A 20,635-nucleotide genomic window follows, 5' to 3' on the forward strand; every position below is an offset into this window, starting at 1 on the left:
AACAACCGTTCACATCTGGCTTCGCTTGCTTTGGTATACGAATGTTTATAATTTTCTTCCTAAAATACCGGCTAGATATGACAAACTAGTTTCATAAAATCAGTCAAATATTTTTGCGAGTTGTTTACAATGTCAATACAATCAAAAGTTACTAAAATATTAAAAATAGCTTGTTAAAAACATAGGACGACAGGAATCTAAATGATATGATAAAAATATTATTCAGCCGTAATTTTATAAAACTAACTGTATTTTTTTTTGTATCGGCTGGAATCTGTTTGTACGTACGTAATATGTGTGTATATTAGCTATTCATGAGCGCTATTACCTCAACCAGTCTTATCTAAAACACACATTTACAATTTGTGTTTTCGCCTCTTGCTGTTGTCATTTGACTCACGATAAATATTATCGCTTAAAAATATAGTGAAATGAATAACGTGAAAGCATTTTCATATATTTCACTTAACATGCGATGCTTTCGTATTGTGATAATTATAATAATAATCGGTGAGGTAATTTAGATTGTATATAACAATATTTCTATCTTTATATAAATTATGAACATTTCATGATGGCATTTTCAAGGTCAAGTGTAGTATCGTGTCATAGGTTTGGTTCGTGATTTGTTTGTACATTACATGCCAAATAAAGTTATTAAGGCGTGTCTATACATACATACGTTAAGTGACTCAAATAAATACGGTAATTTTGAGTATTTAAGTAAATAATATATACATAATATTATGTATATATTTTTGTGGAAATTTCTTTCATATATTCTCGTTTAACAGAACTTTTCTGCAGGAGACGTAGAGATATTAGTTAGAAAATTGACGTCTTCAAGTGCAGCTGAAATTGTGACAAAATAAAATTCCTTCGTTCTTTTAAAGTCAGGTAAAGTCAGGGGATTCTATCGGAAGAAGTCGACATGACTTCACAATACAAATGCCTACTGAGGATAAATATTATAAATATAAAACAAAATATATATACTTTTAAACTTATTTTTGTACACAGGTGTGAAAATATAAACTTGGTTTTCATACCTGGTAACACTTATTCAAATATATTCTTTAAGCCGCATTTGGCGAGGACTTGTTACGCAAATTTATAATCACATTGTTATGTTAAGCAAACATACTGTGCGAGCTCAGAAGGATTGAAAAATATATTAAATCCCTAATAACTGTGTACGGAACTGTCACTGTCGTTTTAAATGAATGTGTTTGTTAAGACATTTCTCATAGTATGACGTCATTTTCCAGAAGACGAATTTAAAAAGAGGGCTGTATAAAACTATCAACACATCCGTAGAGCTTATATAATTATTTTAAACTCAAGGGCTGTCCTAAACTATTCTACATTAGCTCCATATTTTAGGCTTGCGTTCCCTTTAATAATAGCATGTGTTTTTAAATGGTACCGATTTCAAAAAAACAGCAGGAGGTCCCACAGAAATTCTGTGTAGATGGTGGATTTAAAAACGAAAGGCGTTTCTCAAGGGTTTGATGTGGAACGCACTTTATGAAATTAAATGGGGGTTGAATATTTTATCTTTATTATTTTACAATATTTTTTTTCGAGGCACTAAAGCAAGAATTGAAAGTATTTGTTTGTTATTTATTTATGTATTTAAATCAGGATTTTTTATTACTATCATTTGTTTGTACCATTTGTGACCTTTTAATTCACAACATAACATATGTTTTATTTTCTATTCTCCTTAATTTAAGAAAGACGTAGTTTCTGAAAAAGAAAACATATAAAGGTATTGCATACATATCTATAATTTTTTAGTACGAGCTTCTTTGTATATTAGTCTTTATAATTTCAATACAAAGAGTATCTAATAATGAATTTTTTCGACAGGATAACGACGAAAGTCGCATAAAAAAAGCTATAAAAGAACGGAGACGGGAAAAACTTTTATAGAAAAGGATAATAAGTCAATGATGATAAAAGAGTAAACGGAAGTGGTAAGGGCGTGTCAGGAATCAATATTATTCTTTAGACAATTTACAAGGCGCGTATGTAATTCCATTTAACATAATCACAAAGGCAACCAGCGCTTATGCAACCTCCTAAAGTCACACGCTGCGCGTGCAGCGTTGTGCGATCCATTGTGCCCAAAAATACTATAATGGAACTTTCCTGCTTTTGTCCCAATAAAAAATACGAATTTTCATAATGGACAATGGCCCAAAATTCGTGACAAACTTAAGCAGTCGAGAGGAAAGTTCCGTTTATCTCGTAATTCAATTGAAACTACTTATAGAAACACGTGGATTTTTTAAAATATTTTTTGGTAATGTATCAATCGAGTTATCACCCTACTTCCTCGTTTCCTTGTAAAGTGCGGTTATAATTTTAACAAAAGGCAGGACTTCCGATCAGCTGCCGCGCACCCTCCTATTTTTGTGGCTTCATCTAGCCCCGAGAAGTTTGTAAGTCATTACACTAAAACTATCATAAAAAATTCAATGATACTAATGAAAAGGAATATTAAGGTTATTTATTAATAAGTTTGGTAAATTTGGGATGTACTTTTTACCATCATAAGTAAAGATGCTCTTGAAGAATAACTCATAAGAATTCGCGACATATGTTGTAAACAGGAGGGTATGTTAAACTTATTGCGGATTAATTACCAAATTATTGCATCACAGGCCTCGTTGCACATTTAAGGGGATTCCTTCCGCTATTACGACACCTTCTTAGTTATGTTCATTGAGCAGCTTTTAATGTTTTTTGGGTTTGTATAACATAATCATTTCACACATTCATCTATTATTGCTTGCCTCCCAAATGATTATTTTACATTTTGGGATTTCTTCGTATGGTTTTTTATAATGATTAATACTTCAAAGTACTAAGTGACGGTACTCCGTCACTTACAAAAATACCAGCTTTTTACGTCTGTTTAGTGTCAATCGTTAATGATACCAGAAACTGAACGTTTAAAATTTAACGTATTTCAAGAATTATCTTTGGTATGTTGAGAGTTGAGATGTACCATCCAGTATGTGGCCGTGGCAATCGTTTGAGACGCGAGTATATAATTAGCGTGGGTTTTTAAAGGTCATTGTCACAGCTTCTCTGCATAGACAAAGATCTGTATTGAAATCAACCCATTGTTCCGTAGGCCTTAGTTACACTATTGTTGATCATTATGAAATATATTATTAAATAACATGAGAATTTTATATAGGATTTTCGTATTGAATGATGTAATTGAATGGGTATGTTATTTTTACGACCCAATGTTAACTTCATAGATACCTATATAAAATCAACACGCAGATACAGTTAATATAAACCTTAATAGATTGTCCAATTAGCAATTACGTCTCGTTCACCTCGGTAGATAAAACACTTCTAATCATGGCCGACTGAGACGATAGCGATATAATTATAGATAATGGCTCTATTTAAATATTTTTCCTTTTTATCATGACGCAAAAGATTACACAATGACATAAAGTTATGATGACTGATCTTAATAATCGTATGTTTATCTCATACACTGACCGGGTTGAAACAAAACGTAAAATGTTTCGGGAATACCTGCGAGGATTCCTGGCCACTTTTTTTTTGCTAATGATTAGATTAGGATTTTTCATCTTCAAAGCAACTTTACTGTGTTAAAAATGCGGGTTCTTGGATGTTATTTATTTTATAACTAGACTGTTAAAGCTAGTAGGCATCTAGAGTTCTAGAATTGTAATGATTTCTTTTTTATAATTATGGTATATAACCACAACTTTACACATCGATTGTTGTGAGATGTTGATCTATTGCAAATTTCTTACGGCGTTCATTACAAAAGCTGGATGTAGTACTGACTACCTGGGCGATATTTCTTAGAATTTATCGACCGACAAAAACATCTCTTCCCTTTTAGCGATTCCCACAACGGATGAGGGGGTGAGCATCTCAAGTATGCTTTTTGTCTCTGCTTGTAATTCAAGTGGACGATAATAAAACAGAGAATATACTTTAAGATAAAACCGCATATAAGACTATCCAAAACAAACAAACAGATTCGGTCATATTCAAATAAGACAAAAAGGCTGATCATTGGAAATTGATTTAGCTAAGAATAATTTGATATGCAGGGCAACAATGTGGCATATGACCAACTACTACGCAAGCCCTTCTAAAGATATCAGTATTGCAACTCGGACATAGCACATTAAGTTGAGCCGTTAGATTTAAGCTGGGGTTCGTATTACGTGACGAGGACTTGCTTAATACGAACTGACTGCTGTCATTCAATAGCTTGCAAAACTACACCGGTACGAGGAAAGACATCGAGGACGAAAGGTAACACCAGGACTGTGGCATTCCGTGATCGCTGAGTCGATTTCCCTCGCACATTATATTAATTGCATGTGCTGTATGTATTGAATTATATCCAATGAAACAGCGAACGTTTTTAAAATCGAAACCTACCTACCGGATTGCGACATGGGTGGCTGAAGTTTAATATTTCTTTCATTGTGTTCTGAATGATATTATTTATTATACATTATTCCGATACGATTTTAGAAATTATTTTTGTTTGCAAAACGAGCTTGGCAAAATATAATACATTTAATTGTTAAATAGTCGACAGTTATAGGCTGTTACAAGAAAAAAACATAAACTTTTCTTAAATAATATGCATAATTATCGCTTATTTATTCAATAAATTCATCCCACATACGACGTGAGAGTAAAATTGCCCGTATCAACAACTGCGTGATTATGAAAGACAACTTAAATACGAAACGGATATGAGAAAAATATTTTGTCATTACTAAGTTTAATTATAGGCAGGTCGAGACGACTCACGATATAATTTTGATTCCGGCTCTCAGAGACCTGTTTAATTCCTTTCACAGCCTTGAAATAGTTTTTGTAAAATTTTAATACATACAAATGTCTATTCAAAGGATGTTTCGTAATAAATGATTGGACATTATATACAGATATTCTTACGTATAACAGGATATTAACGTACATTACATAAAACACTGATAATCTTTAGAATGTAGGTATATACTATTAAACGTAATTACAATATTACATCCACGATATACAGGGATGTTTAAAATTATCAGTTTCACAAATAAACATAAGTTTTATTAACTATTAGACATAAAATTAAACAAATTGTATTGCACGTTTTTTAGTATCGTCTCATTTGAAAAACTGTGCATCAATTAAATAAAAGGTGTCACGATTTATTTTTTTATTGTCATACACAAAAATGAAACTGTCATAATTTATATATTAAATATTACATTAAAGTAGTTGCTGATATTTTTTATATACTATAATGTATTTTGTATAAATGGATTCTGTTAGATTTCAAAGTTTTAGTCTCATAGAAACCTCAGTAATAAAATCCTCTTTGAACCTATCGGTTGATTTTGATGTTTATTATCATTTTTATCTACAATCTGTGGCATCTCAGATGCGGGCCACGGAAACCATAATTTACACTTAAGTAAGTAGGACATCAATGATTTATATGACACGATTATATTAAATATAAATCATTATTTTCTTGATATGAACATTTTATTTGTTAGATATAGAACGTTACACATCTCATTGTTCGCTGTTAAACATAGTTAAACTTTGCTCGAAGTAGTTCAAACATTCGAATTGTCGTGTCTTCTGAGACAAGGGACTATAGAAATTTCAAAGCAAGTCTCACGGTATTTATTCTTCGACGTGTTCAAAAGAATTAAATGGCCAAACTTTTCTATTGAATCGATGCCAGCCATGGCAACACGTTGATTGATTTGTCAATTATAATGACAACTTTTTGATATTTCCGATACATTATTCTGACTTTGCTATAATTTAATTAATTTTCACGATACGCTCTCATTTCCTTGTTACAAAGACGGTTGATAAAGATTTTATCGGTCGTCGAACTCTTAGGTTAATCTCGCTACAATGTAGCTAAATAATTTTTAATTGGCACTGTACTGTGTGACGAATGAGCTATGTAACTAGTATTGCGAAATGTATGCACACATAAAGCCACATGTTATTATCAAGTGTACATAAGTATTTGATTCGTTTTAATTATTATCAACCATTATAGAAAATGCTTATCATTCTCTTTAATATCGGTTAATATATTTTTATATCTGAAATAATTTATTAGTTTCTTAAAAATGTAGGAAATGAAAGTTTAAAATTTCCAACTGCTCTAGATTTCTTTTGATCTTGACATAAAAATTCAATACTTTGCATATAAAATGCATAATTATTAATTTAAAAGGATAACTCATTTAATATAGTTCTTTTCACTAGATTAAGCAATGTATCTGTGTACTGTCCTTCCGCCGTTTTATTTACTTTCATCTTTCTTATATGATTTCAAACGTTCATCTCTTTCGACCTTCAAATATAATTTCAAACTGTAAATCTCCGGAGAAATTGATTGTTATTAAGTGCCGATGATTGGTGTATATGTTTAATCCCTCAAAGATCAAAAGGCCGTGTGGGTCGGCTGTATCATTGGATGGTCTTAAAATTATCTCAGAAGTTTTTATGGTTCGCATCGGAATCTGGGTGTTTTTTCCCATTGCCCGCTCGAACGCCCAAACAGGTTTTTAGATAGCGCTCAGTAATGCATCTACCGGGAAGTTTTTGTAAAGCCGGCGTGCTTAAGGAGTACGATGTAATGAGATTTCCAAATAGGCTAGCTATACGATATAGGGCAATTATTATAATGAATATTTTGGCTGACAGTTTTGGGTTCAACCCATTCATGAATACGGTTCTTATTGCAAATATAAATTTAACAGCGATTTGTTAACAATTATATCGTACATAGATAATTTAATGCGGTGCGCTAGTTTGTATTGCGATTTATAAGGCATCATGTTTATTATAAATTTGCATATACTTCTTAGTTGATATTTAAAGTAAATTTTACACGAATATTTTTTTGAACATGATGACCGGCACAATATTTGTATTTTTATAATTATTTATAAAAAACATATCAGATTAAAATGTTTACTTACGGACTGTAACTTTCTTAGGATCATATTTTTCAACGATTTCCTGTACCCTTTCAATCTTAGTCTTAGCAACCTTCGATCTCTCAGTTATTTCTTCAAGTTGGGACGTGAGCTCACTAAAGATATCTTCGGCTAGAAGAACCAGTGAGGCGAGCTGACGGAGAGCATTGCTCAGGGTACAGTTGGTTACCGCCTGAAGTTCTTCATCCGTAACCTTGAGTTTACCGTCTTCATCCCGCAAACTCGTCCGTGAGAGAAACTTTGGTTCCACCACACGCTGCACGAAAGGCATCTCAAAAGACGTTATCCACAAGATATGAACTTATTCATCCATTACTTCAACGCAAATTAAACGCAATTCTGACTTCCATTCAAACCACTACACAAAAAATGTCAGGTAACACTTTGAATAAACCGACATCCTAACCGACTGACTTTCACTAAATTATTTTTGGATCGCATACAGTTCTAAATGATAAATGTTAGCTTCTATATGTTCATTTGTCGTTACAAAAAGTTATTAAAGTTTGTTAAAAACTTTTGAAATTTACGAAGTCGCGCCATTTTACATTATTGACATGACGTCTTACAATGATCGGAGTTGCCGGCCGAGTGATGCGATAAATGAATGAAATGAACGTACGCTTAAGGTTGCCATAAACCTACATCTGCTTTCCTGGTTATTAAATAAAATATAGTATCTTTTAAGATCTATAAATTCGTATGCATAGTATATATTTTTCAGTTACTTTTCAATTTCTTTATATTTCCTTCTATAAAAATAATATTATATCATATAGTTTGGGCTTATTGTTCAATATATAGATTCTGTAATAATTCTTGAAAAAAAATTGAGAAAATTAAATATTTTTTTATAGTTCATATTAAATAAAGAAACAATTTTGGTCTACTTTGTCTAGTATTTTTATTATATATTAGTATATTATATTCTGTATTGGTAACACCGAATAATAGGTAGCTCCATCTATCTTATTAGTGTCAAACTATCTAAGCAGAAGTGGCGTCAGTATCATTTAATTTTATTTACCTTAGTTATTATAGAGGACGCTGTTGTTGTTATAGAATCAAAATTAGTTAGCATTAGTAATTGTTACTAGAGGACACTTTTTTAAGTAAAAAAAGTCGTATTTTAGATTTAAAAACGGAATTAAGATGATACTAATTGCTTGATCTATGTTTAACTTGTTGTATTACCAGGTTTTTTTACTTACTTTTATTGAATTACATCATGGTAAGTATTATGATAATTGTGTTACAAAACTTATACAAAAAGAAAAAATGTAAAAAGTTTATTTTTGATGTCATCTTCGTCACATTTTTACCATCGTTCTTCACAGTAATGATATTCTTAAAAATATATTGTAAGAATGGGGTAATTTTTGATAATAGTTATTTATCATAGTTCTTGAATTATAAATGATATATAATTCAATAACTATGATACCTCAGGTCTTTAACTAGGTCTCGTTTATTTCATACATTATGATTTTTAATTCGCTAAAAGTCAACTCCTTTGTTTAGCATACCCAACAGAAAAACTGTTAGAAAAAAAATTGCCACCTGAGACGAAATTTAAGAGATTGAGCGACTGCAAAATCTAACCTTCACTTTCATAAATTAAAATTTGTTGTAATTAGCTCAAAAAGATCATGTGCAATCGTTTCGGTCTTATCTTCATAACAAAACTTTCTTAACGGCAGCTTCAGAGTCATAATTACTTGGCTGGAGTTCTCTTAAGGATATAACCCAATGTGAGATAACAAAACATGTAACCAAGGTTTTTTTTGCAGAGAAAAAATACTCTTGTAGGTAATAATATTTTCCATACTTTATCCAGTAAATATTCTCAACATTATATTTATATAGTTTGGAAAATAAATATGTCCATTTTTATATATAATGGAAAAAATATAAAAGACAGAAATAACATAAACAGTTGGATTGCACAAAAAATAATATATTTTTTTTATAACAAAGCTTTTTTCCCATTAATATTTATAGTACTTATCTATTAGCTACATCCAATATACATAGTTAGTAACACATGCCTAGCATATAAGATTAAGCAACAACCATTTTAAACACGTAACTGTAGTTATGATGATATTGTAGTTATGATAACTGATATATGATTGATATGTTTATGACATTATTTATAAGAGCAACATAACAAAGGAATGTAGGCAATTAGACACGACAATGAAGATTTACTTTGATCTAAGTACACAACGTTAAATACATTACAATAAATATTACGAATACAATTTACGAGCATATGCAATGATTAAATATGTATAATTCATTAGTTTCTTAGTTTATATTCGATATATGTTATTAAAAGCGATGTTGTCTAGTTATAGATGTGATTTTAATTTCTACCTAATTAAACGGAGCACTTTATAAAAGGTGGTGTGATTATAAACGGTAAAGTAATAATTATTTGCAGATTCATTGACGAATTTAAATAGTTTATGGGAAGATGTTTAGCAAAATTTTATACTAATAGCCCTGCAAGTAATTTGGTAAATTGGGCAAGCAAGTGGAGATCAGTTGCTTACAAAATTAGTTCATTTCTCAGTCATTTTTCAAATATATTGATGGTCAATTTTTCGTATACATTTGCAAAATGGTTGTTGTACAGTCTATAAAACTATCGAAGTCTGTATTGTTGGTTGGTTTTCAGAATCGTTTCTGAGTTACCCTATAAATCGACGGTGGATTGGTCTGCAAACTGATAGTTAATTCGTTCGTAAATTAGATAGAAGACTGATAGGCTAGTTTGCGATTACATAGATTACAGGATTTTTTTTTGCATACTGTTCTGTAAAATTTTGGGTTAAGTAGCTGAGTAGGTTAAAAAATTGTGGTTGGATTGGTTCGTAAATTGATAGCGATGCTGGTTGAAGGGTAAGTTTTCGAACTGATCCCTTATTTGGTATTCGAAATAATTGGTCAAAAACTGGTTGGTAAATTTGATTGCATGCTGTATACTACACAGCGAAGAAGTTAAAATGTTATACTAATGTGTTGATTACACCTGGAACGTGCTACAGAATTTAATAGGAATATGCTAGAGTTATGTAAGAAAATTTATTATCTATAGAATTTCCTAGGCAGTTAACACGGGCACGTCAACTAGTTGTGGCAGATAATGCAAGGGTGTTAGATAAACTTCAAGAAGTTTTAAAATAGTTTGAATGAGCCAAACTGCCGTAAATTAATCGAGATATAAATTTTATCTTCACCTAAACACAAGATTTTGGTAACAGAAGTTTCACCAGAAGCTAAATAAAATAGAAATTTAAACAAATTGGCAACATATTTTGTGTCACACAGTAAATGATTTGTTTTCTCAGAAAATACACATTGTTCACCACTTTTGCCTCGGCGATTTAAAATTAATCCATATTTTTCCTTTAAGCTACTTCTAAATTATTTGAGAACCACAAAAGACCTCAAAGTTTATGTTCAATGTTCTATAAGACAGACGAGTATCTCGAGAGGTTTAATAAAACCGCAAATACCAAGAATACAATAAGGAATAAATAATAATAATTCTTAATGGCTTCAATAATAAATAATACATTACTGAACGTCCTCGGGACTGGTAATTAGATAAAAAATCCATTTTTAAGTACAAACTGAAGAACTTGATAAATTTAATAAGCCGGTGGCAATATGCCGTCAGTAAGTGATACAGCAAATACCGTAATTTTGTATACTACACTAAAGTTTTGTGAAAAGAGAGACAGCGGATGACGTCTGTTAAAATTGTAATACAGCAAAAAAAAAAAATTAAAACTTAAATAAGCATATGTTATAAAAATATTTTTAAAATATGTAATCTTTATGTAACATAACTAATTTAAATAAATATAATTTTTAAAAATTATCAAAAAATCTTGAGGCGGAAAGTTTTAGACGTTAATTAATTAGAATTATGACGCTGTAAGTAAATTGCTACTTCTGAAGGAGTAAAACTAAAGAAAAATTTATAAAGAAAAAGTTTCTCACGTTATAGAGTTATACTTCTTATTCTAGTTTACGCTATCTATTTGGGTACGCCTTTCTTATCTAGTGGCAGTATAGACCTTACAGTATTTAAAATACGTATTACATATACTGTTTGTAACAAAACATTGCCATGTTTATTAAAAGGCTTCCATATTTTCAAATTACGACATACAAATCATATATTTCGAAAATTACCTAACATTATAACCTCACTATTTGCTTTCATATTTTTGTTTATTATTACATGGAATATATTATGCATTATATCTAAATATTATATAAGTGGATTATATGATAGAAATAAAATACATTTACATATTTTTCTAAGTAAAATAAACTTATAACGCTGAGTATGAATTTGCATCACACAACAACTAGAGCGTTTACTGTCATTTCATTCATATATTTTCGTAAATAATCTCATTTATAAAAGATAATATTTGAATGAAAATCCTTTGAAAATGATGCAAATTTTTACTGAACACATAAATAATTGTCACCCTACTAGTTCTAGGCTGCAAAGCATTCTTTAGGTCTATTACAGTTTCTATATCTACCTACAAATATATTTTCAAACCACATGTAAGAGCGGTCTACATAAAATTTACCAACAATTTAAGATATGTGACTATTTAATAACAATTGTAGTAGACGACAATCATAAAAAGTTTGAGCATAAAATTGTTAATACGTTCTGGATAGCTTGTTAAGGAATCAGGAGATAGGCACAGAAAAAATCTACTCTCTATTATACCATAGAATTATTCTAAATAGACATTGAACACATATAATGGCGTTTTCAAACTATAAGCTACATGTATATGTCCTTATTAAATAGCTATAAATATGATATATCATAATTAAATAACCAATAATACGATACAGACATTAAACATTAATACTTTCTTAAAATAAAGTGAATTCTATTACATTATAATATTTATCTGAAATGTACATCGATCTTAATAAACGGTAAAGATTTGATAACCAGAATGGAATTTTAAAATAACGTTGGTGTTTATATAGATTATAAATTATACTTACCTGATCATTAGCAAACTATTGTAATATACATGATATGATAAAATATGATATGAATAGTTGAATGTCTAGACAAGATAAGTATAGCCTTATAACTATGAATATTTTTGTTCCTTGTGTAGGATTTAATATTTATTACAAAAGGCGACAGAAGGGAGAACATTAAGGTAAAGTAAGTAAGGACGAGTACTTAACTATAAACGTATTTACGTAAACACTATTTTACATAACTAACACAAAGTCCATATATAATTCAGCGCAAAATAAACGAGTACTCGTCACACTACCGTCGCCACTTGATGTCTGAAATCTCTCCACTTCATATTCGGTAACACTCCTTAAGCTGTTGTATAATCTGTTGCAGAAACTCGTGTCTCATAAATATTCAATACAGCCCTGTTCTATAAACCGGAATACTGGATGTGTCTTCAAACTGTTTTGTGCTCTTAAATCAGAAGTCGTTAACGAAACATGGAATCTTTTTTAATTAAAGCCCATTAACTCATATATATCGATTAGTTTTGCCATAACAATCGACTACTGTAAAATCAAATTAAACTGAATAACGATAGAGATAAAATTTGTCTGATAGTAAAAAAGTAAAAGTTATTTTTTGCTTATTCTTTCCGAATCTGTAATAATATAAAGTGGCAACACTAAGGCAAGTGCTAGCGTCTTCTCGACCGGCGGTCAGTGAAGGAGCTCCTCATCTATTTGCGCACCCCCCGCTATGGATCCACTTCATGGCAAACCTCCATATAGTCAGGATCATGCATGATATCCTTAATCATATCCTTCAACATCGTGTATCTCGGAAACATTGGGTACAGCTTGGAACTCACGTACTCTGACTGAAAAGTGCACAAGTTTTTAAATAGAGCAATTTAAACGCAATTTTCATTCTTTTCAAAAAAAGTCTTCATGAGTATAAAATTTTTACCTCGTAAGATAAATTAGTATCAGTGAACACTATTATGTTATAAGGAGACGCTGGTCGTAATTTCATAACTAAATTATTCCGAAGAACTGAAAGCTATTTGCTGTATGAAACAGGTTTTCTCGGTTTTATGCTAACTGCGTTGTGATAATGAAGTTGGCACCGTGAATAACAAAGGATATTTAAATTAAGGAACTTATAAATTTAAGTATTATTATTACGGACTATAGTAGTTCAAGGTATAAAATTAAGAAGTTGCTACATATATATGTACAAAGAACTATATAGTTCAGCTGTGGTTAGGACCTCCATAAAAGTATAACTTTGTTTTGCTGTCAACGATTTATAGAAAAAAAAATTAAGTAGCTTAATTAACTAAGGGATCATGACTATTTTTAAAACTAAAAATACATTTTACTTATAGTTAACTGTTGTCACGTTTCTACTGATCGACTTTAAGATTGAGAATTTAGTGATGTAATTAATTTCTATGAATAAATAAAATTATTTATTCGTTATTATTAGTCGAAGTATAAAGGAAATAGTAATGTACTTGTTACTGTCATGAAGCTGTATACATTGAAGTGAATGTGACATTAAAAATAGTACCTAAAAGTGATGTCTATCAGTATTCGGTTGACAATCGATGCCAATTGTGTTCAAGCAATATTTACTTTACAATACTTTAATAAATAACAGTATAATCAATAGTGATATCAATAAATAATGGAACTTTGTAAAATGTTATGGTAATCGTCTCCGGATGAATACTTCATATCACGAACGAACATAAAACATTCTTGAATTATTAATACAGGGTTGCCAACTTAACACGAGAATCACAATCGTTATTTAATCTGCGACGTTCTAATCTGCATTTCAAAAATACATTTAGGTGTCGATATTCAAAATTGAGTGAAACGGTTTGAAAAATTTAAATTTAACAAAATATTTTTATATTGATTATATTATTATAGGTGTTAAGAGACTTGTACTACTTATTAGATGATCTTACCTTTAGTTCCCTTATGAGATTTCTTAAGCCTGTATACTTCTTCAATAAGCGGTACAAATCATTTGTCATTTGTGTATTCTCTGCCTCTATTTGTGATGTTGTCATATCTGTAAATAAAATGAATGATCATAAATTGCTTATTTAATACGCAAATTGTTAATAGAGTTTTGTGTTCCATAAAATTTAGTTTCATTTTGTGTCGACAGTCAAAGGAACATTGGCTATTGAACCCAATTTAGGAGCGTACAGTGATATGCGTCATCGTTTGTGTAAAATTTGTTTGAGTATCATTAAAAAATGTCTTTGAATGTCAACTTAATGATTTCTCAGATTTACATATTAAGTACATTGGTATTCATGAGTATATTTCAGATTTAGTATGTCTATATAGGAGAACTTAATGACTATAAGCTAGTGTGAAATTCTTTTAAATTTCACCAAAATTTTGATGTAAAATGAAAAATATGGTTTCGAATAAATCATTTTTAATTTTTTTTTAAAATAAATAAACTGTATACTTCGCACATAAATTAATATTTTTAATGATTTTATCTCCATAGATTTTCATTTTTGAATACGAATATGTCTCCACAGATCACGTTTTCCTGTGCGATGTTATTTATGTAGTTGGACTTTGCCAAACTACGCGCTGGTAAAACCCATTTTAAAATTTTGATTGACATACGATTTACCACTTTTCAGAACGGCAACATGGAGTAAAGAAATATGTATTTATAAAGTATACTAAAATTGTTTTTGCATTTAAAAATAATCACACGAAAACGTTAAGCTAATTATTCTTAAAAAAATGTTTACTCTGGTAATGAAAAAGTAATATATGATATAATATACTAGAAATTGTTTCGTTGAATAGAACCGGTAGCAATAGACGCTAAATTATAAAGAGAAATAGTGCAGTTGTGACTATAGGTTAAGGTAACGCATCGATGACTGCGGAAATTGCAAACAGATAGATATGGCTTCTGAAATACTCGTCTCCATTTAAACACGAACTCGCAAAATAAGGAAATCAAAATCATATTCACGAAACATTTTCAAATTTACTTCCAATATTTATATTCAAAATCTCTAAGTTATGAATATACCTACATATTAAGACTTGTAAGTCAGAATTTAGTACCCTGGGTACATAGCCTGAGGCTTATGATAATAGTTTTTTAATTATCATTACCAGTAAGTCGTTCTATTCTTTCCTTTCTATCGGCTGCTTCTTCAGCAAGCTTGGAAGAAGTCTTCACCCCTTCTCCAGATTTTTGTGTCTTCTCCATGATAGCACAAGCTCGGAGTACAAAGGCTGGAACAGTTTCCGCTTTCTCTTGTTTTGGAATTTCCACGAGAGACCAGTATTGTGTCTCAAGACGGATAACATCCTTTGAAGTAAAGATAAATAGCAATATACTTAAACAATTACTTGAAAAATATTAATAACAATAAATGAGGCTATAATTTTTTTGTATGAACGGCGCACGTACTTTTCGCAAATGTAAGATTGTTAGTTGTTCTTTGCAGAACTTTGGACCGTGGGGAGTCATGTAACTATGTAGAGCTGGTTCAAGCTTTTAGTACGTCCATTTAAAAATTTAAAATAAAAGTTATCTTCTTTTTTATAGATGGAATAGAATATATGAGAAAGATTAAGGAATAGTAAAGTTACTATTGTAATTATGTTTCTCGTTTCACACGTTTTATATAATTGGATTAAGTAAAATAAATCTATTTTAGTTTTCAAACATTTCAATTAATTATAAAGTTATCAACCTGGTAAACAGAAGTTTCAGACACAGGAAACGAGCAAATATCAAATGCAGCTAACAATTAATACACTCGTATAACAGAATAACTCGGATTACGGAGACTGTAACTACAACACGTGTGGACCTCGTTAGTTAAGTTGTTGTTTCAAAAACAAAACCTATTCATACAATCACCAATACATTATTCCCTTATTTTAACCTCGGTTATACTCGCGTGTTTGAAGCATGTAACCACACTAGTATTTCAAAGATGCTTGATGTGTAATAACAAATAGTTTCTGTTATAATAATGATCGTTTTAATTTATAATTAACGAACAAATGCCATTGCTAAGAGACCGTCCAGATTAAACGCAAAGCCGTAAACATAAATCTTTTATGAGTCTCAGAATTTTATGTTACTATAGACTCCATAATAACCTTAACATAAACTGGACACAGGCACATAAATAAATTTATATATTTCTCACTTCAGCGAGCAATTTAAAATACTGATGCTCATTTTCCGAATACAAGTTTAAAGAATTACTATAACAGAGTGCAATCAGGGTATTAATCGGATAATTTCGCTGGAAACGTTCCATTTCAAACCGATTAAACGGAGTCTTGCATTTGTAACCGCAACATTTTTATATCTGTGGAACTTTTAGTGCATTCGAATGTAATTTTACATTTTATTTTCGGTTAAATAAGTTTCACAATGTATGGTATATATGCTATTATAATTATAATATTATTAAATTGATTCATTAAGAGTGTTAATAAATCAATTATTAGTATTTTTTTAAAAAATCCGCTTAAGTTAGTATATTACTAAAATTATATTGCTGACGTCAGTCGAAAAAATTATTTTGATACAGCAAAGATTACCTATTTTATATAAGATTTGTGTTTTATATTGAATTATTTATAAATGTATTTCACGTGAAGTTTGAATTCCGTATTTGTTAATTAAAGGATTTACTGCATGCGATGTACAATATGAGCTTTATTTTAAAGTTCTTACAATGAATCTAAATATATCAAACTTTTTTATTTCTTATCTCAGTAATTCCTCATGAAAAAAATATGAAATAATGGGTTCTTTTACATATCCCAGCTGTAATTATTTCCATTGAAATATTTGCGATAGAAAATGTTTTCTATTTATTAACTTAATCATAACGAAACGAAGGTCAATTAGAGCGACTTTCTGTCTCTGCTAACCTAAAATTTAATTAGAAGAACAGACTAACAATACGGAGTTAGTGAAAAATTTGTAACTGCAAAATAAAATAAGCTTTTCGTAACGTTAATATCATAATTTTAAATAGAATACAAAATATAAAATCATTATTTTTAAAAGCAAGCGTTCGACTTTTAGGGATATCATTTTGGAATTCGATCACATTTAGTGCAGCAATTACTGAGTATTAAAGTTTCAGTGATTTGTAAAAGAATGAAGAAAGTTTATAACAGAAGAGTAATTTCCCGCAGGAACCGGAAGTTGCATCCGCTGACACAGTTATACCGTTTGTCTCCGGAAAGATTTTTTTTATGGGGACAGAAATTATTTTAAAACTCTTTAAGGGTATAATTTTAAATCGAAACTTTCCGTTTTATGATGTCCAAGTAATTATTTATTTATTATCTTTGTGAAGAAAATGAAAATGACAGATGATAAAAATGATAAGGCGTTATTCTCATAAAGTGAGTTTTGACAAAAATAATCAAAATATTCTCTACATGTCACAAATTCCAGTAACGTTACGTTTTAGAATTAAAAAATGTAAAATAATGTATAATTTATAACTTGAATAACATTCAAAAATTTTCAATAATAATTTTCAGTAATTTTATTTGAGGGTATATAGGACAAAAAAAATTGTCAAAAAAAAATTATTCAAAATTCTAAAATTTCATAAAATAATTTCAAATACCGAATAAATTTGTAACAGTAAATAAATTAGCTACCTTTTATTAGATAGTTGCAATAGAAAATCTTATAATTACAGATTTATTTTCTACAATTAATTCCATCGGTAGCTCAAACTGTGCGAATATTTCAAATAGCTTTATAAACGCATAGTAAAAGTTTGGTAGCTTTGTAAAATTTACCTATTTATAAGGTCACAGGAACTCTAGAGTATAAAGTCACAGGTCATTTACTTTACCCCTTTTTTCAGTACAAAAATGTTGCAAGTAATTCTATATTATTATTGATATATAGTTACTTCTTTATTTAAACTCTGTTCATACTTCTCTATTCTTAGGTTATTTTTAATTAAGATTACCTTTTATATTTTAAAATGTGTTGCATATATATCCATATATATATACAACACATTTTAAATAAAAAAATAATATATTATGATTAGTTGAAAATAGGAATTAGCAGTCAAAAGTTTAGTACCAACCTAATTACTGATAAAACAATTTTATCCTTATAAAGTGTGTAAAAGTAATAAACACACACATAACATTATACACATATAAATATGTATATCTGTTTATACATATAAAATATTAAAGTTATATAAGTAACATTGACTTATAATCCTTATCCTTATTTTATTTTTAGTTGATGAACTAAGATCAATAATAATCTATTGTGTGACTTGTTTAATATAAATGTATACATTATTATCTTTACATCGCCGCCTTAGATCTAGATAAGATTTTTTAGTTTCTGCGAAGTCATGAAAACTATATCCTTCTTTTTATGATATTCAATACGAAACGAGTTTATTTAAAGGTCTATAAAAACTGAACTAAATTAAAACCAAAAACTTAATAAGAGTAACAACTGTGAGTAAATATTATGTTGGGGACGTCTGAAGACGCTGTCGTAAAGATTTTTGTTATTCACCCAGATCACGTAAGAACGTCTTTGTGCCCTATCCGACTGGTTAGCAATATTCGTTTGTGGCTGGAATATGTGATAACAATTTATATTTACATCCATTAATGTATTTCTACTACACGTATTTATTACAAATGTATACAACATAAAAGGATACGACGATTATTATGCAGAAGCGAAAAATCTGGTTAGAATAATTGAAGTATCTGGATTCCAGTTTATACTTAGCTAAGTAAAAATACTTCCTATAAAAAGTAGACTATTTTTAAAGAGTGCAATTTATAACCCGTCTTGTTAGCTGAACCAGAAGTTAATCCTGTTTTTAATTAAAACTTTGAAATTGGTTGGAACGATTATTTTGTTACGGCATGTCCGTTGAATATATGTATCAATAATTTATTATAGTAAAACGAATTTGTACTCATTTAAATGAAATATGAATTAATACAAAGTAAAACAACTAGGGTTATAGTTAATAAGGTAATTGTTACGTTATCATAAAAATAAAATTACTAATGTTTTATTCGAATTCCGATCACAAAGTTCAAGAGAAAAAATAATGAAAAAGATTCTTACTTTACTTACTTACGTTTTAGAATTTAAAAGGAAGAGCTCGCCCAAAAAATAGAAAAACCACTTTCCTACCATACTTTCTGTGATTGCATTCGCGTGGTGAAGCTAAAAAACGTCTGAGATCGCTACTTCTTCGAAAGAACATTAAGTCGATGTTAGGTTTTCGAAGCTGCATTTGATTTTTTTTTTAGTTTAGTTAGTATATTTCGTATAGCAATATTCAAACAAATCTAAATTTAGAACAATTTTAATAATATATAATAAAAAACGAAGTGTTTGTTACGTTGTAATTTACAAAACGCGAAAAATAATTCACAGCAGATAGAGTTGTCCTCGCACCATTGTTGTTCGTACGCATCGTTAAGTGACAATTTTGTTGCTTTCAATGAGTCAAAATGATGACTTCGTGAAAAAAATAGTCACTGCTGTCGCATTGCTCATTTAATACATTATTTTAGTTATAACGGTCCCAAAGATCGTTATATTCACACAATAAAATTAATGAATAACTGTATAAAATTAATGTTACAACTATAGCAAAATCGAAAAATACTTCCTCGTGTTTTATAAAAATTATGACAGCAAATGTTTTCGAAGGAAAATAAAAATTGGCTGACAATCTCATTGTCTTGGAAGTACTTTGTTAACTTTTAGTTTTCTTCGAAGTAAAATTACGGGGGTCCTTTGTAAGAATTCAATTGTCTCAGAGAATTTTCATGTCTCTCCCTATCATTTGTAAATCACAGATTATTGTTATCTTACAAATTCCAGCCAAATTTACTTCGTTTGTAATTTTGGAATATTCGTGTAAGTTTATTTTTTGACCGTATTAAAAATATTTTGGAATTTTTACAACTCCATTAATAATTTGATAGTTGCTGAATCAAAATAGATATTCTTAAGAGAACAGAGGTAATATATCGAGTATTTATACAATAAATGCTTCTTTTAAGGAAATACAAACTTGTCTTTTCTTCGTATTCCGATTGCTGAAACAATATGAACATGGTATACATTAAAAAATATCCTTAAAAATCGACATGGTTGCGGTGGCTTCATTTATTTGAAAAAGCTTGACGAACGTAAAACTCATATTACTCTGTGAATTTTTCCTTTACTTATACTACATGTCATTGCTTTTTGGTGAATTTCTTAATTGCGGAACTTTTGTACAAGTTTTAACCTCCTGGAGAGTTTTGTATTAGATCATCAAAAATTAAAAAGAAATAATTAAAAGTTGAAGCAAAGGCGTTTTGGTTCTTTTTAATAGTCATGTTACATTTTATTCAACCTTATTTTAATATATATGTGTCAAAATTCCAAATTAGTAATAGTAGTTATTCATTGATGGGTTTTTAATAAAACAATTACGTTTGTTTAGTAATTA

The 20,635-nt window shown here is 29.7% G+C and overlaps 2 protein-coding genes across 2 annotated transcripts in view; both read right to left on the reverse strand.

Moving 5' to 3' along the window:
- The window catches only part of LOC116766771 (uncharacterized), a 45,674-nt gene extending 38,040 nt beyond the window's left edge, over positions 1–7,634 (reverse strand). The window contains exon 1 of the mRNA XM_032656861.2: positions 7,035–7,634. Coding sequence (XP_032512752.2) covers positions 7,035–7,323 — 289 coding nt within the window. The 5' untranslated portion in view covers positions 7,324–7,634. The remainder of the gene's footprint in view (positions 1–7,034) is intronic.
- Positions 7,635–10,962: 3,328 nt separating this feature from the next.
- Positions 10,963–20,635, reverse strand: part of LOC116766660 (uncharacterized) — a 76,106-nt gene continuing 66,433 nt past the window's right edge. The window contains exons 4-6 of the mRNA XM_061521570.1: positions 15,252–15,450; positions 14,060–14,166; positions 10,963–12,958 (exon numbers count right to left, since the gene is read on the reverse strand). Coding sequence (XP_061377554.1) covers positions 12,836–12,958; positions 14,060–14,166; positions 15,252–15,450 — 429 coding nt within the window. The 3' untranslated portion in view covers positions 10,963–12,835. The remainder of the gene's footprint in view (positions 12,959–14,059; positions 14,167–15,251; positions 15,451–20,635) is intronic.

Source organism: Danaus plexippus, chromosome 10 (assembly GCF_018135715.1).
Source record: "Danaus plexippus chromosome 10, MEX_DaPlex, whole genome shotgun sequence".
Taxonomy (NCBI): Eukaryota; Metazoa; Arthropoda; class Insecta; order Lepidoptera; family Nymphalidae; genus Danaus; species Danaus plexippus.